At 40.5% G+C, this 23,253-nt stretch overlaps 1 protein-coding gene across 1 annotated transcript in view; it reads left to right on the forward strand.

The window, feature by feature from the left end:
• Window positions 1-23,253, forward strand: part of ALK (ALK receptor tyrosine kinase) — a 226,187-nt gene that overhangs the window by 42,252 nt on the left and 160,682 nt on the right. Inside the window, exon 3 of the mRNA XM_042051462.1 lies at window positions 17,802-18,003. Coding sequence (XP_041907396.1) covers window positions 17,802-18,003 — 202 coding nt within the window. The remainder of the gene's footprint in view (window positions 1-17,801; window positions 18,004-23,253) is intronic.

The following is a 23,253-nucleotide window of genomic DNA, read 5'->3' on the forward strand; positions in this document are numbered from 1 at the left end:
TTTTAAAAATTTAGCCTAACAAAACACTGAAAAACAATATTTTGAGACATGAGCCCACCAACAGACAGAACTTTATTGTCTTGTGCTTCTGCTTAGAATAAGTATAAATTTCTGTGGTCTTGGTCCTGTGTTATTCTGTAGGTACTCACCTTGCATCCTCTCACCACTGCTTTAGTACCTACGTAATTTAGCTGTGCAAAGTCCTCAGAGAGGTTACTCGTTCATGTCTGTGTGCCAGACACTTCCATGTCTGTTCAGCTGCTCCACTGATTTTGTAGGTGGTTACATTTCTGAAGAACATCTCTGAGCAGTCACAGGAGTGCTTTCTGAATGATCAATGCACTAACATTTAGTTTCATTTCCATCCTTCTCCGCAGGGGAAAATGTGTCAGTCTGTAAGCCATTGTATGAGGTATTTACCATGATGAGGACATGATTCAAGGAGGTGGCCTGCCTTTAGCAGCAAAATGGCAAATGCAAGGGTATTCCCCCTTTCTGATGATTTGTAATCTAACTTTTATGAGAGTACAAAAGAGTTTTGTTTCTTTTGCCTAAGCAGAAGACGTATTCTGGTAAAAGATGGCTGTGGATACCAGCTGAGGTCTTGTCATGGTGCTATGTTCCTCTCTCTTTAGATGTGACTTGGTTGGAAAAGAGCTGCTTCATTTGTTGTCCTATTTCATAGTGTTACCTGATACCATTAAAAGCCTGCTGGCCTTTTCTTAAAATGTGCTGCTGTTCTGGGCAAGTAAATTAAATCCCTGTGTGACATTTGCTTATGTGAGAATTAATCTGTTATGAATCACATTTTAAAACTCAGATGAAAAGTGCTACAGAAATGCAAAATATTTATTATGTCTTTTATGAACAATTCTCTTGTCATGTATGCATATTCACTGCAAATTCATATTGGCATTTATTATCCAAAACTCTTCTGCCTTTTTTGCTGTTATTGTTGTAGGATTGATTTCAGTACAGTCTAGTTTTTGAGAGGCTTTCTTTTTTGAACTGTAATATGCAAATCACAGCAGTAGCAGAATCTTCAACTTCTTTTCCCTTTAATTGAATTTAGCAATTACAGTGCCATGGCACCTATGTGAACTGCCATATGTTATTCATCTTTCTTATTGTTCTCAATTAGGGTGTTGTCTGGTATGGAGTTTTTTGTCTGCTTCTTCTGCAGTGATTAATATAATAGAGTTATAATCTCACTTATAATCAAACTTTCAGGAAAGGTTATTGGATTTGAGGTGACTTGTATGCAAGCAATTTCCCAGCAGCCAAACCGAATGCTTGCAATTTATGGGTTGTCAAACCTTTATCATTTCATGGCCAGATTATTACTACATCTAATAGACAGGTTTCTGGATTGTTGGGTTTTGTTTTTTTGGTTTTCTTTCCATTTTAGGGGCAGTATCTGAGCGTCATTAACTACAGTGTAATTTTATAGGTGGCCATATTTTTCAGATACTTTGTAATTGGCTTGTTATCAAGGCAGCACAAAGCAATCCCCTGTCACCATGAGTTTTCCATGCATGGTGAGGTGTAAGCAGAGCTGACTGGAAAAAATTATTTGCCTTCATGAAAAAACACAGATTTCTTCTTTCAAACTATATATCCTCTTATGTATTAGGAAGATTAAATTTATATATTTTTATATATACTTAGAAACTACCTTTGCAAGGAACAGGAGGAGCACTCAGAACAAGTACACACACATTCTCTATGTGGGGTTTTCCTGTTCTCTCCTTGCAGTAAGTGCTACGTGCATATGAGGAGTGATGTAGTCACTGGGCTTGGTACTTCGCGAATGCTAAAAGAGGGAGAGGGAAAGTGTGGGATAGTTCCTTTGCTTATAGAAGATAAAGATTGATTTTATTCATGACTGAAGTAGGTAATTTTCTAGCCATAGAAGAATATATGTTGGGCTAAAAGTGTCTTTGTTTTCTCACTATATAAAGGTTTTAGTTTCAACCGGACTATCATGCTAAGGAACTATGACAGACATTAGAGCATTTTCCCCCAAAACTGACAATTTTCTTGTAACTGAGATCATCCTAAGTCTCACCTGATATGCTGAACGCTAAGGCAGGACAGAGCTTTCTAATCTATTTGAAATAATAAGTGCAAAATTGAAGGAAGTGTCAGCACCCGTGAGAGGGTACATCATTGACAAAATGGAAAGGCAGATATGATTTGATATTTTTGAAGTGGCTGGCTAGGGAGGGAAGGTACTACATTAAAAGTATCTGAATTATAAAGGCCAACATTTAGCAGCTCCAAAGGTTTTAGAGTGATCTTCATGAAATAAATGGCAGCTGCAACTCTGTTTCTGACTGGGTAGGTATCCATGTGCCAGAAAGCCTCTGTCATAAATTGATAGCCCTGCTGAAAGTCTAGAGGCCAAGGAACAAATTGTCACTATTATTTCTATGAAGCTAAGATTATTCTGTATGCTATAGTGTAGGTGGTGCTAGCTTTACCCAGTACTTAAGCCCCCTAGAAAATATGAAATATTTTGATTCTTTTGAGTGCTGTTATATTTCAGAATTGTTGATGTTCCAATTGTTGATGAACAATGATCTTTGATCAGCCTTCATCTTCCCCACACAAGGTATTAAAAACTTCAAATAGCAGGCTGCTATCAAACCCTTGAACACACTTTAATGTTTCAACTAATAGCATTAAGTTGTGTTTTCTGTATATTTCTCTCTTCAGGGATTGCAGACTGAACTGTATAGGACCATGGAGGTTGTTTTTTTATGGCTTTATGTATAATTTTTCACCACCCTATTTGGTGTGGTTTGGGTCTTGTACACTTCATTTACTACAAAGGACATGCTCTTACCTTAGTACAAGGTGCTATCTGATTTCCATCTACCTGTACCAAGTTAGTATTTCTTCAAAAGACCATTTTATTGGCTCTGTGGGCTGTGCAGTGGTGTGAAATGTTTACCAAGCTCTAGTTGTCTGCTGTTTCCAAAGAAAGACAACCTTGCATTTAGAGGCATTCTGCAATTTGTATTTGAAACCTTCAAAAGTAGTAAAGCTTATACAGCATTTTAAAGGAGAAAAGCATATGTACAACATTATTCAGGATCAGGCTCTGGGAGACATTACAGTGGCCTCCCAGTTCTTAAAAGGGGCCTACAGAATAGACGGGGATGACCTTTTCATGTAAAGTAGTGATAGGATGAGTGGTAATGCTTTTAAATTGACAGAGGGCAGATAGACATTACTCAGCAGGAAGAAATTCTTCCCTGTGAGGGTGGCGAGGCACTGGCACAGGTTGCCCAGAGAAGCTGTGGATGGCCCATCCCTGGAAGTGTTCAAGGCCAGGTTGATTGGGATTTTGAGCATCCTGGCCCAATGGAAGGTGTCTCTGCCCATGGCAGGGGGTTGGAACAGGATGATCTTGAAGGTCCATTCCAACACAAACCACTCTATGATTCTATGCTAATTTCTTTCAGAGTCACCCTTTAAGCATTTGTGGATTTGCATGAGTTTCTTTGCAAAATCAGTCAAATGTACAGTGTTATTTTTTCGAATAATGCCTCTCACACTCACTAGACAAGCAGTAATGAAAACTTTATTTACCATTCAAACTTGACATCAGCAATCATCCTAAGAGTACCCACTGTATGTGAGAGCCTTTGTCTCACAAACGTGCTAGAAAGGGATTCCAGGTAATGGTGACTGCAAAAAGAACTGTCAGAATTAGCAGGTTTTATTTAAACTTCCTAAGTATCAGATCCAGTGCTCATACTGACTTCAGTTCTATTTTCTATGCAAATTGAAAAATTGTATGAAAACTGACTGACACATTTGGAAAGGACCAGTGTATAAAGGATAGCAAGAGATGGTCACTGTAAGTCAGGCCTGTTATTTTTGGCTTTCATATCAGGGTGTTTAGTTCCTGGCAGAGGTCTGAATATCAGGTATCTCAAATCACAAAGGTTTGAAGATTACACATCTCATTTGTCTGTGCTTGAATGCTGAATTATAGCTCTGGAGAGAGGATGCTGGTTTCATGCACCTCACCAACTTTCTTCTTGTCTCCATATCCTTCCATTCAAAGTTCCAAATCAATTTTTCTACAAGAATGCCAAAAGCTGAAAGTGACTGCTGTACCTTTCCTCCCAAAATCAGTCATGTTGGTAGGTGTATGATTACATTTAATGGAAAAAACAGGATTCCTCTGAACAACAGTAAATTCAGTAAAATTCAGTAGTTGTTCAGTGTTGAAGGCCACCAAAAGAACACAGTTTTCTGTTTCAGCAGTTCTGATTGCCTCCTTTTACACATTTCTCCTAAAGGAAAAAACCTATCAACCATATCTAGAACAAGGGCTACAGCCATACTGAGACTTAACTAAATTAAATACCCTGAAAGCTCATCTCCAAAGATGGAAATGGTTTGAAAGTTTCCTCACTCTACAAGTCTTTGCCTGCATGCTCCCTTCAGGACCAGTTCTATGTTTGTAAAATGTGGACAGAAAAGGCATGTTGTTCTTTTTTTTTTTTCTTTAAAAAAAAAAAAAGCTAAACAGTTTAATAGAAAAGCCATTAAAACCTTACAATTGGGATGAAAAACGCTGCCTGCAGGAACTGTGAAAGTTCATGCTGTCAGATATGACATACATGCACAAACGCCTATGGGCTTATTAGAGCCTCCATAGTGACATGCTGTCAGCAGTGTATTTCTGCTGCATATGACCTTGCAATATTTATTTTTATCTAAAAGGCAAAGAGGGAGGGAGCATTATTCAGTGAGGCTTGGATATCTCCTGTAACCTTTATGGAGTCTCTGCCAACAGCTTCATAACAGTCTATAGCACATTCACTCCATGTAGGACTCGGGTTATTGAAAAGCCATAGTGGTAAATCCTATGTTGCTGGATGTCACTAGAAATAGGAGAACTCTCTGTTTGCTCTTCACTGTTGTGTTACAGCTTACACGTCTGCTGCCTCCACTAGCTTATTCCTGGGGGAGTTTATTTTCCCCCCTTAATAGAAGGCTGCCAGGCTGATTTAAGGCCAGAAGCGATGCTTTCAAAAAACCATGGGTTTGTTGAACCTTGGATCATTTGACAGGTGGTCATAAGGTTTTGTTTGAAGTCAAAGAAAGCTGAATATTGTCTGGTTTTAAACAACATCCCTTGCCACGAGATTGGGCAGCCTTGTGCTAATGCCTCCAATTAGGAAAGGAAGGTAGAACAGTCACGAAAAGAAAAGTGACCTGCGGGTGAAATGCAAAATGTAGGCAAATTATGTGAATGGTGTAAAAGTGAAATAACAGGTAAGATCTCTCCTCTCTTAGTAATATGGTCTTTACAGTATGGGCTTTTAAAAGCAGCCTTATTAAAACTAAGTCCTAAGCATCATTCCTTGCTGTCCTGTAGAACACCAGTGACCTTCGTGAATTTAAGGACAACATGGGTGGTTTCAAAGAAGTAGCTTAAATTCACTCAGCTTACTTTTGAATTCCTTTCATACTGTGCTGCATAAAATACTGCACCAGTTACCATAATGCATCAGTTTGTGAAATGAAGTGCTTCCACTCATCCTTAGCTAGCAGGAAAGTCATCTGTCACCTGAGTGGGAAGTGGAAGGCAAGGATAGTTGTGTTAAGGCAAGCTGTCCCCACTCATGTGCCAGATCTTTTTGGGCTCCTGAATCACTTTGGTACCTCCTGCACGTGCTATCCGATGTACCTGCTCATTCCAGAAGTAACATTCACTGTGGTTTTGTTCCACAGGGATAAGCACTGGGAGGCACTTAGGGCTTAGTGCAGATAAGAGACAGCACTGAGGTCAAAATTCACTGTGGGTCTGCAGTGCAGGAGCCACACAAGTTTCATTTACACCAGCTTAGCACTGAGATGTCTCACTGTGATGCTGATAATGGTAATGGCTTTGTGGTGGGGACTCACTGAAACCATCAGCTGTAATCACTCTGTTGGGCAGAGCCAGTTTCTAAACTCTTGAGTGTCATTCTGGGCTGTGTAAAATCCGTATTATGAGCCACAATCCATTTCCAATTCACCCTGCCATCCATTCCTTGTTCTGTTATCTCCAGGCTAAAACTAGAGTAGAGAGATAGTCTTTTAATAAGACAGTAGTTCTTTCATTCTACAGCTTACAAAAACCAAATAAAATGGGATTTCTCATTTATGCTATATCTTACGAAAGTGAAAAGAGCATAGAATAATTGTAACCAATATAAATACACAAGTCATAACCTTTCTAGCATAACTATGCCTGTTTCTAGAAAATTAGAATGTCAATGAGCTAAAGGTAATTTGTTCAGGATGCCAACAGAATGATAAGTCTAACTGCTTGATTTTTTTCTCAGTAGATATTTTCAGTAAGGCTGAAAAGTGAATGCAGTTGGTCAGAAGAGCTTTGTATATCTTTGCAGATACACCTCGACCCACCTTTTCCCTGACAATCTATGTGACTTCCTCAGTTTGTTTTTTGAGGCAAAAATGCTTAGTTAGGGCTGTGGTGACATTTCAGAGACATTTAAGTATTCTTTTTGGAAGAAGAAAACTCATATGATGTATCATGGTTAGTCCTGTTTAGTTGAATTTCATGTAACATTTCTCTATTATAGTTAGGCTTTGTGCTGTTGAAATTTGTTATTTTTTAAGAGAAACATTTCTCTCTTGAGACAAAGAATTCACTTATAAGACATGCTGAAGGTAGGATTGCAACATGTGAGATGATTGGCATGCCCCATTCAGTGGGCAGATCCCCTGTGGCCGTGCTTTTTGTTTTTAGAGCAAAAGAGCTGTACAGTCTTTCATCCATAATGTGCATCGAGAGCTTGAACTTCCACAGTTTGTACTCATGTGAAACCCATGTTGAAGCCCCATGGGTATTTGCTTGCATGAAGAGTGGAGACTTTTTCCAGCTCTTTCACTGCTGGAAAAAGTAGTGTCCTTATTATTTCAGTCAATTCACAGTTTTCAGAGCCCAAAAGTGTGATAGGCAGTTTGCAGAACAAGTAAAGAAAAAATGGCTCTTCCTCAGCAGAAATTGAATTTTTAAGCAAATCACAGTGCAATCAAAATAAGAAAAGCAAACTGAGGAGACAAGGCACAGAAATTATGGTTTGGCATTGTAGCAAAAATATTTTGAGCTACATGTGCTTCAATGGTCACTGTTGATGTGACTGAAGCTCCTCTTTGTTTCCATGTGTGCTGTTGTCACTGCCTGTCTCTTTGTAGCTGCCAGCTGTCTTTTCCCTCATTCTCCTGGACTCTGGGGCAGTGACTTTCTAAGGTACTCTCTGTAAGGAGGTCTGGCCTTCAATGAGTCTCCTAGGCCCTGTGGGGGAATAAAGTATTTTAAATAATCCATTAGTCTTCCTTGGTACATGCTAAAGAAATTTTATTAACAGATGATACTGGGAACATGAATTTCAGTGAATTTCTTTGCCTTTACAGGCCAAGACAACCCCCAGACCTCAGCATGTAACAGCATGGATTCAAGGAAAGGGCAGCAAAGATTGGGAGAGTCAGTACTGAGGCTGCTAGTGCTCAGTATTCTCAGCCATGAGCTAGAAAATGAGACACTGCTCAAATTTATAGATGATCCTCAACGGCAAGGAAAGGGGACTGTGCTGATGCAGTGAATGGCAAAACTTTGCTCCAGAGGGACCTTGTTAAACTTGAGGAATGGTTTAACAGGAGGCTTGTGGAGACACCAGAAGTAATAAGCTCTGCTCTTGCACCAGGATCTGCTGGTGCAGCATCCATTCCCCAAGCCAGGAAGTGGTGGCCTTAAGAAGTCCTGCTGAAGAGGACCTGCAGGTTGTGGAGGACACAGCTAATAACAAATAGGGTAGGCAGCCATCCAAAATAGGGTGGGAGGAATCCAGCATTGAGACAAGTTACTTGTTCAGAACCAGTCAGTGGTGGTGAGGTCATACCAGGGTTGTTGTGTCTGGCCTTGGCTCCCCTTCCCAGGTCAGGGGGGATGTGGGGAAACTGTCAGGGCCCAGTGGGGCTGCTGTGTGTTCAGGGGCCTGCAGGATGTACCCCCACAGAGATGGGCTTGCTTAGGCTGGGAAGAGGTGTCTGAGACGTGAGCTGGAGGTGGCCACAACCACCCAGCAGGGAGATACAAAGAAGGCAAAACCTAATACCTCTCTGCCATAGCAGATGATACAATAGGTAATGGCAACAGCTTCCCACTTGGGAGGTCCAGGTTGGATTTCACAGACTCACCAGGAGCAGGGTGCAGTGCTGGAACAGTTTGCCCAGTAGGCTGTCAAATCTCCATGCATGGAGGATTTTGAGACTTGGCTGAAAAAAGTTGAAACTGCCCTCATTTAGTGTTGTTGATGGTCCTGCTCAGGGGAGGACATTGGATGGGGTCCTGTGGAAGGACCTTTCAGTTCCTGTGGTTCAGTGACCCCATTTTAAAACAGTGACAGCAGTGGACAGGCTGTTTGCTTCTTTGTGCTGGAAGGTCCTTGAGAGGCCGGAACCAAGACCAGATGACTGGAGTCCAGTCTACTGAGATCTGATTCCACCAGGACATGTAGTCTTCATCTGAGCCATAGTCCCTCCTTCACCTCTGCCACTGTCTCTAGAATCGAAAGGAGAATCTGTTTTATTTCACAGGAAAGGCACATTAGGTAGAGTTTTAATGAAAGAGTTAACAGCAAGAAGCAGATGAAACTAGCTCTTTTAAATAAATGTTGCCGTCATAAATGAGATTGTTGGCAATTGAGCAGCTCAAACCACTAATTCCATGGGATGTCTGATTTTACCACATTAAGGAAGCAAGCCCCTCACTTTTGCATTGTCTTTTCCAATTGAAAAATGGATTTTTAGCATCCTGAGGTTTAATCATTTAGTATTTCTGCAACGTTTTGAATTTACAAAATGCTGTCTAAGTGTGAAGTTTAACTGTGCTGTTGGAGAACACATAAGTGGTCAAAGGCCCAGGAAACAGAAACTGTGTAAGCTGGTAGAATCATCCTCTGTCACTGATTGCCTCAGCATTTTTCAGCATGTCTATCAACATTCAGAGAAGCTCTAACTCATTGTCCGGCCCAGGGGAAAGATCATTGTCCCCTCACTTTTCTTCTCCTGGACAACTGGTATGTGGGTAAAGCTCGCTTATTTTCTTACACATGAATGTCAGGTGGAGTTTTTGAATGAGCAAGAGGAAAACCACCAGCCAGCTCAGCTTTCACAGTAGAGCAGAAAGTCCTCAAAAGGTTTCTGCCATCTGCATTTCTTTCTGTCCCCTAACTGATGTGCCAAGGCACTCTCCTCCCTTTTCATCCTTGCAGCAATGACTTAGGAAAGCACAGAAAGTATGAGGAAGCTCTAGGGCTAAAAGATGAGTGAAAAGGGGTTTTGCCAACCAAAACTGGCATGCAGAACTGATACTCAGGTTATTGACAGGCAGATGGATGGAAATGGTGTGGACTAGAGAAGGAGGAAGGATGGCTGAACCTCAGGATGGGCAGGGATTTGGTGACAGATGCTTTATGCTATGAGGCATTTAACAAGCTCTGGATAGGATCATCACATTTCCCAATACTTATGTGACAGTTGGCCAACTAATAGACTCCTGGCACTGTGTGCATGGATGTACATGCATGTATGGGGAGAAGATGATGACAACAACAAATTGAAATGTATGAGACATTAAAATGCATCATCTTGTCATGATTTATCTTATTTATGTTATCTGTGGACCAATTTTGTGGTTCTCCAATGGTCTGAGTTATGACTCCTGTGCACTTAAAGCTGACACGATGGCAGCTTCTGCGTGATGAGTTTAATCCTGACACAGGATGCAAAAGGAGGAGGGCTCCACCAGAGAGATTTAATGAGGTGCCTTCTCTTGTGGCTTTCTAGTTCTTCAGAGGACTAACTTGCAGTACTAACTACTTATTTAACGTGGTCTCTGACGTTACTGAACTGTGAGTGGCTGCAATTCTGTTCTAGGCACATTTCTATTCGGGTACTTGTGCGTCACAGTATCGCTGAACTTCTTAATTTTTAAGCTTCCAGCCTCCTGAGTGTAATCGAATAAGCACACTCGAGGGCAAAACAGCAACGAGAGGAACAGCACTAGGCTTCCTTTCACACCCTCCCCTTAACTACTGCACATACTGAGTTTCTGAACAGGCATTCTGCCTCTCTGCTTTTACTGACAGGACCAGCTTTCTCTTAGCTTTCCCTTTAGGTCTGTCTTGCTCAAGATGACAGAAAATTCTCCCATCTTCTCATCTCAGAACAGGCATCTCAAAAGCAACTTGCCATTCGCCTCTGTCAGCAGCAAAAGAGAAGATGCATATTGGTTAATCAGCTGTGCAAGGCTGAATTATTTAAAGACTCTTCTGTCATTCTCTAGGAAAGATTTTAATTTCAGCATTGAATTTTAAGTTTTTAATTAACTAACTGCTTTTTTTCAATTCAATGCTTTTTAGCTGGGAGCAAATGTTGCTGAGTCATTTAGGGATTGGGCTGTAACAGCATCTGGCTCTAGCTCCTGTTACAGAAGGCAATACCTGGAGCTTTTGTTTTCTTCTTCTTCTATCTGACTTTCCTTTTGAAAAGCTGGACCTAAACTGCTTTGTGAGAAAAACATCTTGTATTGTTGTCTGTCTAAAGAGTACTGTGATGAGATCCAGCTTTTCCATATGAATATGCCAGGGATTATTGGACTTTAACTGATAAATAGTAATAAATCTTTAAAGGGTGTTCATTTGGACTTCAGCTCACGCACTACACTGAGCATAGGGAGGAGACAGGGGAAATCTGTGAAAGATTTGTGTGAAGGTCACTGCTAGGAGACTCTTCCCTCTGTGTGTAATGCTTCAAGGTTGCCTCCAAGAGAAGAGTTAAAATAATAAAGAAAATTTCTGGGACTGGAGTGTGAGAAAAGGAAGGACTCCTGTCTTTCCTAACTTCAAGTCACATTTCTATAACACTGCTGCGTTCCCAAGGGCAACAGTGAACTCTGGTTGTTTGAGGGACGAGGTTTTATATGAGTGAAGCCATTGAATTTAGGAGAAATCATATGGGGCAAATCAAATTTGCTTGATGCCTTAGTAACAGGACAAAATTTTAATTTATTTTGCTTTGATGGATTATTGGCCTTCCCCTTTATACTTGGGAAATAAAAAATACTTGAATAGGAGGCAGTTTTTAAAGAGTTTTGACTTGCAGATCTCAGTTCTGATACCAATCTTGGCTGCATGCTGTTTGCAGTTGTTTAATGTCTGCCCTAACTTGTCCATTTGTAAAATGTGTGACATGCCCACAAGAGTTAGTATGAATTCATTAGTGTTTCTGAATTGTGCTTGCATCATCCAGAGAAACATGCTCACATTCCTGCTCGGTATTAGAAGGAAATCCCTGCTCTATTTCAGCTAATGGCAGGAACTCTGATTGACTTCCAAAGAAGTAAGATATCATCCAATTACCATAATTAGATTGTTAAGAATTGTTCAGCTCCAAATTTTGTAATAATTCAAAGGCTGTTACCTTTATGAATTTTAAGTCAGTATAGCTGCAAGTATAGCAGGTTGCAAATCTTCTGGTGCTTATGCAGTCACATTGCATTCAGCACTGGAGACCATTCACATTCTTTGCATTCAGCACATTTTGGAGCCTTGATGAGGCAATTAGAAAATCTGTATATATAAGCCCAGAAAAAGTATAACAGAATCTTTTCTTTAATGTTGTCAGTCAGGTAGTACCCAGTTCTTTCATGGCTTTTGCCAGCTTCTGAGCTCCTGTTACGAGAGTTTTGCTTGAATAGTTAATTTGAAAGTCAAGTGTAAAATGAAGAATTCAAAGACCAGCTCTGTGGGATGTTTTGTGATACTAGTGGAAATGTTCTTTCCAGTCAGCATCTCTAAAGACTATAAAACTTGATTTAAATAATTTTTTTTCTACTGTATAGTCCCCAACAGACGTTGGCTGTTAATAGTTTTTACAGCTCTAATTTAATCTGGTAGAGTATTGAACTTGTACGTGAAAGGTAATAAAATCTTTTTAGTAGGAAGATAGAGTTTATGTTCAGAATAACAATCTATCAGTTTTGCAAAGATTGTTAAATTTCTTCTTTATAAGTGTGATCAGATTAAGTCAGCCTAGCTGTATTTTGAGCCTTGCTTTTCACAGAAGGGTTAGGGTTGGAAGAGACCTCAGGAGAGCATCCAGTCCAACCCCCTGCCAAGGCAGGGTCACCTGGAGCAGGTGATAGAGAAGCGTGTCCAGGTGGGGCTTGAATGTCACCAGGGAGGGGGACTCCACAACCTCCCTGGGCAGCTGTACTAGCGCTCTGCCACCCTCAGTGTAAAGAAATTCTTCCTCGTGCTGAGGTGGAACTGCTTGTGTTTTAGTTGACAGCCATTGCTCCTTGTCCTGTTGCTGGGCACCACTGAGAAGAGTCTGGCACCATCCCCTTGGCACCTGGAGATATTTATATGCATTGATGAGATCCCCTCTCAGTCTTCTCTTCACCAAACTAAACAGGCTCAGCTCCTGCAGTCTCTTCTTGCAAGACAGAGAAACCCCAAATCATCCTTGTGGACTCTGATGGACCCTCTCCAGTAGCTCCTTGTCTGTCTTGTACTAAGGAGCCCAGAACTGGACACAGAACTCCATATGTGGCCTCACTAGGGCCAAGTAGAGGGGCAGGATCAGTTCTATTGCCCTGCTGGCCACACTCTTCCCAAAGGAAAGAGCGTGGCCAGCAGGATCCCATTGGCCCTCCTGGCCTCAAGGACACACTGCTGGCTCACAGTCAACTTGTCACCCACCAAGACTCCCTGGTCCTTCTCCACAGAGCTGCTCTTTAGTCGGTCAGCCCCATCACATGCTGGAAATCCTACACTTCAGCTGCAAGTTGGGCTGTTGCCTCCATGTATTTGTCCCAGAAGAGCTGGTGGCTGTTTTCTGCAGTGAACACTTTGCTGGGGACCCCTATTACCCAGTGTGACTTCTCAGACTGCTGTCTTTTTGGGCTGCACACATCTTTCCTGGGCTGCTGCCTCAGAAAGGTCCAAGGATACAATGGGGTTGCACTGACCTCACTGAGCATCACAAGGTTGTTGAGCAGAAGAACCTGACCTGGCTCTCTCCGTGGTTTTCCCCCCAAGACTGACCAGGAAGGATTCAGGTCATAAGCAGTTAGTAGGGTGCATTCAAAGCTATTGAGTAGCTGTCAGATGACCAGCTTCTCAACGGGCTTGCAATAGGATCCCAAGTTTACCCCATTCCTAGGCCAAAGGAATGGCTCTGTCTTGAGAACATCTCAGGCTTGCCTCAGCATTCACTGGCATGAGTTTCAGGTGGTTTGTGCATCCATATCAGATAAGGATGTTGGGCCAGAGATTGTGGGAATGCACTTCCTTGTTAATGTGGGTTTAAGTTGTAGGCTTACCAGTTTATATTTCTTCATTTGAAAATATTTTTGGACAGGTGCTTTGTTCATAGTGTGTGCATGCATAGTACTTTAACATCAGTTTTCTTGTTTATAAATAATCTGTTATCTCATTAGTCCTGAAGAGTAGAACTTGAAGCTGTCTTCATCACCTCAAAAACATCTTGCTACTAAGCTGATAAACCATCCTTCCTTTTGTGTGACATGAATGTTAAAATGTTGTAAACAAGTTTCCAAAGGATCAACAGCAATTTTTCATGCAGGATACATTAATTTGTCTTGTAATATTCCCTTTATGTCAACTGCAATAATCTACTGTGCTTAAAGCATAAATATCTTTTCATGTGTGTTTGTCTGAAGTGACAGCAAGTTGCCAGAGATGTTATCAGACACAACATATGAGGATGAGTAACACCATTGCCTTATGACTGCAGCTATTTAAAAGGCAGGGGAAAATTATCATTAGAAGCTGAATATTATTGTAGGTTTTGCCACACAGTATGTGAATGTTTAGAGGGAATATGAAAAATAAACTATTTGCATTTAGACCAGCACTTTCTGGAACACCACAGAGCAGTATCAGCTAGTAGGGTTTCTGTCACATAATGCAAACATGGGCGTACTGGGGGCAAAATACTGACTGCTGTTCCCTTTGCAAACCCTGGGTTCTGTGTGATGATGATGAATGAGCTCAGGACCCCAGAAATGCTAAGTGCCTGGGTCTATGGGTGTATATCTAGTTACAATTTGATTATTTTAACTGCATCTCTTCAATATCAGCATTGCTTTGTGCAGCCAGAGTCCAATTTAAAACCTGTAGTGAAAGACTCCTGCAATGACTCACTGGTGAAGATCTTTGTGATAAGTAACAGACCCTTCAGAGTCCTGAGCAGCAGAATGTGACACTGGCAGCATGTACCATGATGGGGCCTTTCATCTCAGCTTATGTCCCCTGATACCTAAATAGCAGCAGAAGTTTGGTGGAAGCTACAGTGCTTTTTCTAGGTATTCACCCAGGGGGATCCCAAGAGTCTTATTAGAGCAGCAAGCCAATAGGAGAAAATAGGTGCAAGGAAATTCTAGCTGGAACCTTAGAGTCTTACAGTCTACAGAATGATCTCAAAGCATGCCACATGGATTCCCACTGTGGGGAAATGCAAGCAAACAGGTAGCTTCTGGTTTTGCTGAGAAAGTCTCTTGCTGTGAAATAGAATATTCTTGTATCCCTTGGCATGGATGTGGAATTGATCTCCAGGGGATCTCTTAACTCTAAGTAGCAGTCTCTAGGCTGATCCTGGAAATGGTGGTCGTAGTGATCCTGGGGGGCCGGGGGGGGGCATTGCAGGAAACAGTGACAACCAGTGCCTGAGAGATTGTGCTTTTGAGGGAAGCGATAAGCAGAGGGATTTTTGTTCAAAATGTATCATTTCTCACATCAGATACATTAATTATTCCTTTGTGGGTGCCATGGTTTAATCCCAGAATCTTCAAATTCTGCTGTATAAGAAAATGTCTGTGGTGTTAAAGCAAGTACCCCTATTTCAAATTTGGAAACTGTTCCCATAACACCAGAGCTAAATGAGGCTCTGATAGTTCCTTGCTTGGAACTTACAAACTAAAAGAGCAGTAAGAGCAAAAAGAGAACACTGCTGCAGACAAGGAAGTCACTCATGAGATAGCTGAACTTTCAAAAACAAGAACAAGGTTGTGTTTATTCTCTCCTCTTTTAAAATAAAATAAACATGTTTAAATATAAAAAATACAACCTCTCATAGCTCTAGTATTTGCCCAGGTAGGTGATCTCTCCAAAAGTATGCCCTGGGAGGACATTTCTCACAAGATTGTGGTGGTGGTGAGGCCAACACAGTGTAATCCATTATAGAGCCATGGTTTCCTAGGCACCATTTCACAGCAGCTGGTGTGGGGCTGTTCCTCCTGGAAGAGCATCCTGGGAGAGTGTGCTGGTGTAACCCCATCATGGCAAACTTGTAGTCCTTTTAGCAATATAAATCAGTAGGTACAACTGGCCATGGGATGAGTAATAAGCCACAACTGCACAGTGTGAGCCCTGCAGACAGAGAGTAGAAACAACAAAAGTCAGAACAAAGGAGATTCATGACTATCTCACAAATTTGCTGTAGCAGCTACCCTGGTCTACTACTGGAGTTCATTGATGTTTCAAACTTGACCTCAAGTCAGGGCATAAGAGGGACTATCCTTGGCAGCTCCCTTGATTTAGAACCACTGCAAGGAAAGAAGGAATGAGAGCTGCCTTTGTTATTTTTAAAATCTGACTCCCTGATGCAAGGCAGTAAGACGAGCAAATGGCTCTTGCACCTGGCAAGTTACCATCAGCAATTATTGCAACACTTACTGTGTCTCTGCCACCAGCAGAAATCTCTTTGCTCCCTTTCATGTCAGAGATTTCATTGTTCTTATGGGGATGGTAAAATTAAAGCCACAAGATTTACTGCTGTAATTCTCTTTTGTTTGCAACAAAAGGGAGCGACAGGGAAGGATGATACATGTGGCTGGATTTTGTTTTGTTGGGGTTTTTTCTCTTTTACTGACCAACAGAAATAACTGACAAAAACTGTTTGTTTAAACTCATCAAACAATTCCATTAGCAACTGTATTAAAGACTACTATTTAGATAAAGGAATCTTGTTATTAAGAAAAAAAAGCTGTGACTGCGTTTCACTCTTCTCTGTTTGCAAACCTTGACATCTGAGCAGGCTGTATTTTATGTATTTCTTCATGTTTCTTTCAGTACTGATGTTTTCTAGTTTTAGATCTGTCATTAATGTGGTGTAAATGTCAAGAACACTGTTTTTGACAAATATGTCAAAAATGCTGTTTATGATAAATGGATGTATGGGGAGAGAAAGAGTGTTTGACAGGAATCCAGTTTTCAGTTGTAGCCCTTCCATTATTGCCCTGTGTTGTGACCTGGGATGATTTGCCTACTCAGACTTTTTCAAAGGGGACATCTGTGAACACAAGTGCAATTCCTGTGTTCTAAACCAGCATCTGGCAGTGAGCTATTCAAATCCGAGCTCTTGACCCTCGGTTCAGTGCAGAGAAATGAGAACAATCGAATAAGGACAATTCACCAGATGCCTCGTGGAAGGACGTGAACTGCTGCAGGAGCTCAGAGTGGCTGCTTTGCACCCTGTGGTCCACACCTTACACACTGAGGAGAAAATGAGGAGGAGTCATTTGTAGCTCTTTGACAGTATTTCTTAGACACCCTGGATATCATGTGAGCCGTGCTCAGTGATCTAGGAGATCATATCTCTGAAGCTTCAACCTTGGCATTTTCAAAAACAAGCTTCTGCTCTGGTTAAAATTCATGCACATTTAAAACTAAGTTTCAATTACAGCCCTGTTGAGCCTTAATTTCTCTCTCAATGAAATTAAACTCTTCATCAGACCTGCATGTTTTCAGTATTAACGGACAGGCTGCATTAAAGGATGCTCCAGGTAATCAAGACAATGAGATTCCATTAACTGACCAGTCTTGCTAGAATTTGTGGAATATCATACTTTTTCTTGCTTCAAGGGTTGGTCCCTTTCGTTTGCCAGCTACAGGCCCCAGCGTGCTTGTTCTGTGGACAAATTGATAAATTAGTCAGCTGCCGAAAGGGAGTCATTTGACTCACCTGAAATGAGCAGCAATGGGATGAAAATACATTACTTCTGTCCCACTGGATAAGCCTCAGATTGTATTGAAATAGAATTAAGCCAAGGGAGTCAATGTACTGGATAATAATGAAATGTTTAATGTGGATTAGCTGCATATAAAATTAATACATTAGAATGAATTGCTGGAGAAATGAAACTGTGTCAGACCTTTATCCTGTCTCTAATATTAGACTTAAAAATGCTGTGGTCCTCTGTTTATAGAAGAGCAAAAGAAAAGCTGTTGAATTTGTATTCTTTATTTGGGTAAGAGAACTAGATAAAGTATTATAAATAAGCAAATATGTATATACCAGAGCTGTCAAATCAGGATCCCACTGAACTAATGTTAATATATTTGGGTATGGACCAGACCTGAGAGGTTACAGACAAGAATCTAAACCTAAAACACCTTAATCAGCTGTGTGGGCTTTTTCCTTCTGGGAGTTAAATCTAAACATAATATTTTTTTTGGGCCATTCAAAGGTGAGTTGAAGTCTTGCTTTATTCTTAATAGATTTAACACAAAACAGGCAAACTTTCCAAACTAATTGGCAAATATAATCTTTGACTGTGAGGTATGGCAGGGCTGCAGAATGAGCTGAGACATAAAACTTGAAAGTATTCATCTGTAATCTAGGAGGCTTTGGGGTTTTTTCTAATTTTTAAAGCTTTCTTGTTGCATCCTCTGTTCTAGGTTCATTTCTGTTTCTCAATGCATCAGAGAGGCCGAGCCCCACCATCCTGAGCCCTTGGCTGAGGAGCAACAGTGATCAGTGTGTAGTTCAAGTGGCTGTGTACAAGTTTTACCAGCCGAGTGGAGAATATATTGCTCGTGTCCATCTCATTGATGAGAGCAGCAGTGAAATCCTATCAGAGCAGAGTCCAGAGAAACATGGGTAAGTCTTATCCCCTCATTTGACTCACAGCTTGAATTGAGAAAAATCACTCGGTTGTGAAGCAATACAGCTACAAAACACATGCTGCACATCTGAGGGGAGCAGGACACCACACTGAGGAGATGCTTGTCTTGCATGGGTCTAAAATATTGTAAAAAGTGGAGATTGATGGTTATTTTATTATACAAAGCATTAGCAAAGTTCTGGATCCGTGTAACTGAGTCTCCAAGTCAACATCACATTTATTCTCAGTGCTTGCATGTACAGATAGAGTGTGGATACTCATCCTAGGGTTAAAGCTTTTCTGCCTAATTCTTTCTGTCTGATTGCTTTTTACTACTTCTTAACCCATGTATAGTGTTGGGCTTAGAATATCTACTGAGTCTTTGCAGTTTCATGTGCCTGCATACATTTTAAGTTTTGTCTTCACTTCTCTTCTTTTTGCCAATAAAGCTGTTCAGAACTACTGGCAGGGGAGGAAAGCTTTTGATCTTTCAAGGGTGCAACTGTTTGAAATGTTTTATCCTCTTTGTGCAATTAATCTTGATGATGTTTTAATTTGTCAGACTTCCTGTGTATTCTTCTAAATTTTTGTTAGCAGCAAAACAGCAGGAGATGAACACAGTAAATATTTCAAGATGCTGTAGGAGTAGAGTAACTCGGAATTTAATTTGGATATATGTGAGGCTAATGTTCTACCTGCTCTATATACTGACTTTTAAAAATTTTTATTTCTTACCTTTGTTGTGAAATGTGTTAAGAAGCCTAATTTTTACCAAACATCTCAAATGTTCTTTGTTTTGATGTGATAGATTAGAGAGTTTCTAATAGCAAATCCTGCTAGCTTGTGCTCATAACAAGATGTGATTATCTGATGACTGTCTACAGCAAATTCTGTATCTTCCAGTAGCAAAAGGAGAATGTGCAATAAAAAGCCTTGTAGGAGATAACCTAACTCATAGAAACAGTTTGAATAGTTGTAATTCTCATATAACACATGGCCTATAAAAGTGAGGAGGAGAGCTTGTGTGTGGATCTAGATCATACTTAGTTCCAGCAACATCATCCAAATTGTAAATTGCTGTTGATGTCTGGGGAGAGGTAATTAGAGGAGCCACAGCAGCTGTCTTCTTCCTTAGCTCTTTGCAAATGCTGTGCTCTGTGTCACAGCTAATAAACATGCTTTGTGCAAAGTGCCTCCTGCGCTGGCACTGCCACTGCTCCTTGGCACTCACAGGGAACATTGCTGTGTGTAAAATGCTCTGGTCTGCATGGAGGAGCTCCAGCTCAGATCTGTGGGTGGGCAGAACTCACCAGGAGCACAGGCAAGTGCCAAATGTAAGGAGCCTTGAAGGGAAGGGAAAGATCTCTTTAAATACGATAACAAATTCCTACCTTTGCCATCTGCTGGAGATAACACGGATGACTCAGCTGTGTGTTGCAGATGGAGATTGTCACCACAGTAAAGAGGGTTTGAGGGTTTGTGCTTTTACAGAAGGTGGCTTTGGTTATAGCTTGGCTGTCCCATATGCTTGCCAGAAGTGCAGCTTGCTCCCCAACAGCATCTCTGTGGTGCATGGAGGGGTAAGGATGCGCCTGTGGCTTTCATGGATTTGTATGTCTGACTCCTTGGTACTCTGTGTGCTGTAAAACTCCAGTTGGAGCAACCAGCTGGTTCATTTTCCCCCCTCCTTTGGTTCTGTCCCTTCACTGTGAGAGGCAGTAGCTCTTCTCCCAGCTCGGCAATGCAGAAAAACTCTGATACTGTGCCCACATAAACGTCACATGGGGATAGTTAAATAACTTCTGATGGACTACAGCCACAGATGAGAAGGTGGCAATTTGTCACCATTTGCCCTGAATCTTCATTCCAGAATTTGAGCACCCCTCCTTTGTTTGGAGAGATAATATTAGCTATTCCATTTCTGATAGCAAAACACGTAAATCTCACTTTTTAAAACGTCTTTTTTCCTTTAAATAGGAATCCAGAATAGCTGATTGAAGGTCAAGAATAATTCAATAAATTTCTTAAATGAACTAGCAATCCTACAGTGGAAATCTGTTCCGTTCAATATTTTATTTTGTCTTGAAAATTGCGAACAATTGTGTTCTTTTATAATGAGTTCTTTGACCATGCTATAACCAAATAATTTCTAAAATTTTATAAGGATTTTAGCTCCAGGCACAAAGTAATTGAATTCCTCAATGATGACCCTGTGCTAGAAATAAAAATACTTTAAAGTTTTACAGCTGACACTTCTTTGATTCTATATGCTTTATATATTGCATTGCAAACAAGAGGTGTAAAGTGTGTGTAGCTGCCAGCCACTTTGTGTGCAGTAGTGAGTCTGTGCCATTGCTTGAAATCAAGCTCATAGCAGGAAGAATATGTTTTATTAAAACAAATGCATCTGAAGGGTAATAAAGCAATAAGTTAATTCCAGGGTGGATTTTCTCATATCTTGAACTATGCACAGCACTAATATCTTCATTACATTTTTTTTTTCTTTTTTGAATTGCATAACATGAATTACATATATTAAAATCTTACAAGGTCTTCACAGTTCACCTACATTTAAAAGAGAAAAAAGCAGATGCTGTCAGGTATTACTATTTCATTCAGGGTGAAACCAGGCAAGCCAAGGTTTAGGTTGACAGCGCTTGAAGCTGATTTTAAGTAGAATGTATGTAAAGCTATGAAATTGTATTAGGTAAAGACAGCATGGCACCCAATATTTATTTGCTCCAGAGTTCACCTGTATTGTCTTTGTGTGTAAATTACCAGGCGTGATTATGCATAAAGATTCAAAGCAGAACCATGGATGTTCTGTTTGCTCCTTTGGTCTCATTCTCTAGGAAGAAAATAGCCCCAACCTGTGGACTAGAGTTGTACAAGTTCCATAACGAGCCCGAGGGTTTACAGAAATCATTGTGTGGAAGACACCTGCTTGTTTTATTTTCTCACCTGACGTATTTCACTGCAGCTGATGTATTGCATGCAGGAAGAAAGGTGGCTAAGTTAAGATGCACCACACTGCAGTAGGGTGGGGCAGATGGAACACACACCAGGAACAGTATGATAGAAGTGATGGCTGGGAAGGGTTCCTGAGGGATGAGACACCAGAGGCTGGCAAAGGGATACTTGTTTTGTGTTACACAGAAACCCTGCCAAATGCAGCCATAACTATTACACATAATATTTACAACAATGCTTGCTACTCAGAAGGTAACTATGTCCTTGTTTATCAGTTCAGCAGAATTGTATACCTTTTTAAAATTATTATTATTTTTAAAGAGCAGAAAGATCTTACTCCAATTTAACCTGTGGGTTTTGGAACACCTTTGGTTAGACCTTCCTAAATTAGCTCTTAAGCAATCAGTAGGACTCCTCTATGGGGAACAACACATCACTGCGTTCTGTTAGAGTTGGATTTGTTGCATGGAAGTGTTTCTAGCTGCTCTGACCCTGTGGATGTGTTTTTGATATGGTTAGTCTCTTCTGACATCTCTTGCAATTCTGTTGAGTTTTTCAAGCACCTGCAGAGGATACAGGGAGAGAATCAGTGCAGTGCTACTGATCCTTTGTAATGGCAAAACAGTTGTTATAGTTCCTGCCATGGAGCACAGCACTCTCTGATTTATCTCAAATGACACCAGATGTGGGTACTATCCTTTGCTGGTCTTCTGCTCAGAGGTGCTCTACACAATCCTTTCTTGCTATTTAACGGAGTTCCCATTTTCTTTTTCTGGAGATGAGGAGGCATCAAGTATGTTTACGTTGCCTATTGGTAGTTTAGCAAAGCAGAATTGCTGCCACAGCTTGAATGTTGACTTCTGGGTGCTTGTCAGACTGTCACTGTGGCCACTGATTTCATTTCACCTCTCATCTGTTTTCCCATGTGTTAAATTTATAATTAAAAAGCAAGTAAGATTGTAAGTGTGCTCAGTAGAGTGGAGAAAATACAAAGGAAATCAAGGAAATCTTGTCAGCAAGGTTAGAGTTTGTAATAAAGGATTTATTTTCATTTCTTTTGATCTGCGTATTTTGGAGAAATTAGAATTGGGCCAGGAAAAAAATTATCATGGCTCATTTTAATTACCATTATTAATTTACACCTCTACTTACACTATTAATGGTGAGTTGCAGTATTATATACTATGTAGCAAACCAAAGTTTTTATAAAAACGTAGCAAATGACACCTAATTTCAATTTGGTCTCACCACCAAGCTTGAGATTCATCTGAAGACTTTTGTGTAAATACGTGAAGTTGAAGGTGTTTCTTAAATAAAACATGAATCCAAACATGCATGCATGAGAAAGGAACTCATAAAACACTAATAGCCAGTGTTTTAGTCGGTCCATTAATATTGGTGCACAGAGCACTTCCAACAGAGAAAGTTCACCTGGTTCTGAAGGTTGCTGCAAATCATGATAGGCTATTCCCTTTCTGGCACCTACAGCTTCACTTAAGATTGATTGCATTGATAGATGTCAAGGAAAATATATGAAGGAATCAGTAGCGTCTGTCACTTTTGACCTTGGGGCTTGAAATCTGAAGGTTATTTCTTGTACTAGTCTTGTTCCTTTTCTTTCTTTCTTACCAGTAGCTTCAGTCGCCTTTCTCAGAGAGCAGGGGCTTAATATAAGGAATTCTTTTGTTTGTTTTATTCTTTTTGTGAGGATGAGGGATATTTGTTTAGTTTTTTTCTTTTTCCTTGAAAAACTTTACTAAATTCAAGCCTTTCTTTTGCAAATACCTGGGCTAAGACGTAAAAATAATGAAGACCAAAGTGTATATTTGGGGCATTTAAACTTATTTTTAAGCATCAAAATATGTCTCAACATTTACAGGACATTTTTACTCTCAGAGAATTCTAAATCAGGAGTTTAAGTGATTCAGTTCAAACTATGCATTTGAGAAATTCAGGTAATCCAGGAAAATAATTTGGATTTATGGATTCCTTAGAAACTAAGCTCTCTCACCCTGATGGCCAGACACCACTAATCCTTAATTTTAGAGAGGTAACTTGAATTGTTCTAGACAGAAAATTAGCACTCAGCTTTTTCTGTGCTATTATCCCCTAGCCAACTTTTAGTCCCTTTCAGTCTGTGAAATTAAATGCAAAAGAAGGAAAAAAAGGAGAAAGAAAAGTAAAGACAAAGTTGGTGTTGCTTTTCCTCCTTCCCTTTTCAAAGAATACTGTACTCAATACCTAGGAAGAACCCGTCTCTTTGCTCGGAAATGCTC

The sequence above is a fragment of the Corvus kubaryi genome, unplaced genomic scaffold (assembly GCF_017639235.1).
Source record: "Corvus kubaryi isolate FWS band 111438036 unplaced genomic scaffold, C.kubaryi_AGA036_p1.0 76, whole genome shotgun sequence".
NCBI lineage: Eukaryota > Metazoa > Chordata > Aves > Passeriformes > Corvidae > Corvus > Corvus kubaryi.